Below are 3,911 nucleotides of genomic sequence, written 5' to 3'. Positions count from 1 at the left end.
TCAGCGGTATTGGTTAATGGATGCCTGGGTCCATGGATAAGCTGTCGTCGGGGTCTCAGGCAAGGGGATCCAATGTCACCATATCTCTTCATTCTTGTGGCAGATGTGCTTCAGGTCCGATGAACAGATAAGGCACCCGATTATTGCTGGTACAAGTTGTCCGGTACTTCAGTACGCGGATGACACGTTGTTGTTGGTACGGGCTGAGTTGCACGACATTCAGAGGCTAAGACACTGCTCGATCACTTTGCACAAGCCACTGGCCTTAAGATTAATTATGGTAAGAGTACTGTCGTGCCAATTCATATGAGCGAAGAAGCCGAGGAGCAATGTGTCTCAGTGCTGGGATGCCAAACATCATCGTCACCAAACATATCTTGGTCCAACCATCCTAACCAATGAACGAACTCATCAACATGACAATATATGACAGTTTAAGCATGAAAGCTCAACACATAGCTTATTCTTGTGCAAGTTTCTACTCCGATACTACTAGAACTGTAGAAGTCGTCAGTTGTTCCACTGGAACGCCACCGGGCTCCTGACTTTATGCTTCCCGTTCGCCCAGCTGATCTGCCCGAAGCCCCACCCGCCTCCGCCTGCCTCCCGGCTTCATTTCTGAACTCCACCGAGTAGCTCCTCGTCTCCATGTGCTCCTTGAACTCCAAGGTCGTCGGCGTGACGGTCACCTTCACGTGCTGCGGCGCCACGGCAGTAACATTGTACGTCTCCGACTCCTCGGACACTTTGGTCAGCGTCCGCGTCAGCGTGCGGACGTCGGTGCGGCTGTCGAAGGCCACGACGAATGACGGGTAGTTGAGGCCGGCGGGGTCGCCGGCGAGCGTTCCCGTGCACTTGACGAAGTCCGGAACGAACCGCCGCATCTGTTCCGCGGTGTAGTTCAGGGCGCACAGGAAGTCGGCGTAGTCGCGCTCGCCGGCGTCGTAGCCGAGGTCGTCCGTCTGGACGTGCCCGGCCCCGGCCACCAGCGGCGTCGCGACCCTGACGTTGTCGGTGCGGCCCACGGTGGCCGCGTGCCCGTTGTCGAGGATATGTCTCCGCCTCTGTTGTCGACCGTCGCGGCGGTCGTCATCAGCGCCGACCGTACCATGGCCGGCGTCCAGCTTGGATGCTTCTTCTTGATCAGCGCCGCGATGCCAGCGACGTGCGGGCATGCCATGGAAGTCCCCGAGATGATGTTGTAGTTCACTCTCCTCCCGTCGGGAACGGGGACTCCGGGGTAATCCGCTAGTGGTGCGTCGCCCGACCAGGCCGCAAGAATGTTCACTCCAGGCGCGACAACATCGGGCTTGAGGAGCTCGGGTGCTACAGGGTTGGGGCCCCGCGACTAGAATGCAGCCACCACCGGCGCCCGGTTCTTGTGGCCGATGACCGTCTCACAGCCGAAGCTGAAGGACGCCACCGGATACGGCACCGAGGCCATGTACGCCCTGAGCTTCTAGCGGTGTAGCTGAGCGTGAGACCCGGAAGGGTGAAGGAATAGGTTGCGGAACCATCTCGAGACCACTCGTCAGGATCCACACCAACTATCCCTGCTCCACCAGCATTCTGCAAGGAGATGCCATCCGCGTCGCTTGCTCCGTCCATGCTCACGATGATTTTTCCCATGACCGTGTCGGGCGTCCAGTCATTGAAGCTGTCCGTGGACACTAACTGGATCATGGGCGTGCCCTTGGCATGCATGGTATAAAGGAACTGCCCGGCGAGCACGACCCCGTTCCCGAGCGTGAGGTGCGCCGGGAACAGCCGGTCCACGGTGGAGGCAGGCGCCGAGTTGCTCACTGTAGATGCCCGCGGGCCTCCATTGCCTCCGCCGAGGACGACGAAGACGCCTTTGCGCTCCGCACCGAACGTGGAGATTGCGATCTCGTCATCGTAGTGGAAGGGTATGGGACTAAGGTTTGCGAGGGACATGGAAATGATGTCAACGCCGTCCTTCACCGCAGCGTCCAACGCCGCTAGGATGTCCGCATTCTGGCAGTCGCCTTTGACGTCGCATGCCTTGTACATGACGATCCTCGCCCTGGGTGCCATTCCTCACGCGGTACCCTGTGAGAACGTGTAGAGGCTGGCGTTCTGGACCTCAGAGCCCGCGGCCGTTGAGGACACGTGCGTGCCGTGTCCGTCTGTTCTTGTCCCTCGGGGACTGTACAGTCGAGGCCAGGTACGTGCTGCTCGCGCTCCCCGCCATGGCGTCCGCGGCAGCGTGGAAGGCCTTGGCGGCGACTAGCTTGTTGTTGTACAAGCTAGCGTTGAAGCCGTGGGCGTCGATACACTTGCCCCGCCAACTCGACCGGACAGGGCCGAGCCCGCTGTCGTTGAAGCTCGCGCTCTCGGGCCATATGCCAATGTCGATGAAGCCGATGATGACGCCGTCACCGAAATCGGTCTGCTTCCAGGCGCCGTTGCCGGGTTGGAGGCCCATGAACCCAGGCGACCTCGTGCACTACGTAAAAAACGAATTTTAGTAATTGGTCGAATTTTTTTTAGGGACGGCGGGTGATGGAGCCGCCCCTACGTACAGTGCCGTGTTCGGGTGTCCAGACACCAGCCGTCCCTACAAATAGAACAGCAGGGGCGGCTGGTGATACGAGTCGCCCCTACAAATGGGTCTAATTTGTAGGGGTGGCTCACTCACCAGCCGCCCCCGACGTTGCTATTTGTAGGGACGGCTGGTGATTGAGCCACCCTTACAAATGACCCCTGTATAAATAACTCCAATTTGTAGGGGCGGCTCAATCACCGACCGCCCCTACAAATGACCCACATATAAAACTGCTGCAACATCCTCTTCCTCCTCGGGTCACTCACTCCAACCCATAAAAGAAAGGTGTGGAGACCTCGGGCACCTCCCAAAAATTGCTCTACTAAGGGGGAAGGTTTTGATCTCAAATCCTTTGGTGAAGAGGTTGTAGAATGTAAAAAATGTTATTCTATACTTTTTTTGTAGTTTTAATGGTTAGTTAGTGAGTAATTAAAGTTTTGTTTTTCTCTCTCTTCTATGGTGCTTGAGCTACTTATGAAAGAAATTAGACCCAAATTTTAAATATACCAGGATAAATTAAGGAGAGGAACAAGATCATACCCTTATTTGGCCCATGTTTCTTGATTTTAGTGAATAATTAGTTAGTTTTATGCATGTTTCATGTGCACGTAGATCTAGATCTAGGGTTTGGTTTTTTTATTAATTTTATTTTTGTAAATTTATGTTTGATAAAATTGGACTAAGGTTTGTATGAAAGATATTGGGTAAAGTATAATTGTTGCTAATTATTGTCTTTGAAATTGTTTATTGTAATCAATAAATATGTATTTTAATTAATTATAGATAAATGGGCCATTAATTAATTTTCCTCTACCATGGTGTGTTTATATGCTTCATGTAATTATATTAGATTTATATTCATATATATCTGAAGTATATATAATTATTCTCAAGTAATTATTAATTTGATTCATTTTTATATATATCTGAATAAGTAGTCCTTTAATGTTTGTTTTGTTGTTGTTGTAAAAGATGGAGTACAGGAACTCTTGGATGTATGGTTCGTTAAGGTTCAAAGCAGATTTCCGTGAAGAGATGGATAAATTTATTGAAGCCGCAAAGAAGCATGCAATGACATTGAAAGAGAATAAGGATACAATTATTTGTCCCTGTAAAGATTGCAAGAACCGTATGGTATGGACAGATGTGACTATCATCAGATCACATTTGATTATGCGAGGATTTATTGAGGACTACACAGTGTGGATTCATCATGGTAAAAGTTATTGTTAACGACGAGGATGAGGAGGAATATAACGACAAAACCATAGAATCCATGTCCCAATATTCAGCAGAGCTTGATGCACGAATGAATTTCGAGTTTGCAATGAACAAGGTGGTGATG

At 51.3% G+C, this 3,911-nt stretch overlaps 1 protein-coding gene and 1 pseudogene across 1 annotated transcript; both read right to left on the bottom strand.

The window, feature by feature from the left end:
* Positions 1–269: 269 nt before the first annotated feature.
* On the bottom strand, positions 270–2,070 carry LOC136452473 (subtilisin-like protease SBT1.8; annotated as a pseudogene).
* Positions 2,071–2,104: 34 nt separating this feature from the next.
* Positions 2,105–2,446, bottom strand: LOC136454833 (subtilisin-like protease SBT1.4). Its single transcript, XM_066455097.1, has one exon. The coding sequence runs from the start codon at positions 2,444–2,446 to the stop codon at positions 2,105–2,107; it is 342 nt and encodes a 113-aa protein (XP_066311194.1).
* Between the last annotated feature and the right edge of the window lie 1,465 nt (positions 2,447–3,911).

Source organism: Miscanthus floridulus, chromosome 5 (genome assembly GCF_019320115.1).
Source record: "Miscanthus floridulus cultivar M001 chromosome 5, ASM1932011v1, whole genome shotgun sequence".
Classification (NCBI taxonomy): domain Eukaryota; kingdom Viridiplantae; phylum Streptophyta; class Magnoliopsida; order Poales; family Poaceae; genus Miscanthus; species Miscanthus floridulus.
This window is presented reverse-complemented; position numbering and strand designations above follow the sequence as displayed.

Bases quoted from the DNA above. Each gene is read 5' to 3' on its own strand.
- LOC136454833 (XM_066455097.1), bottom strand. From the start codon at position 2,446: ATGGGCCTCCAACCCGGCAACGGCGCCTGGAAGCAGACCGATTTCGGT.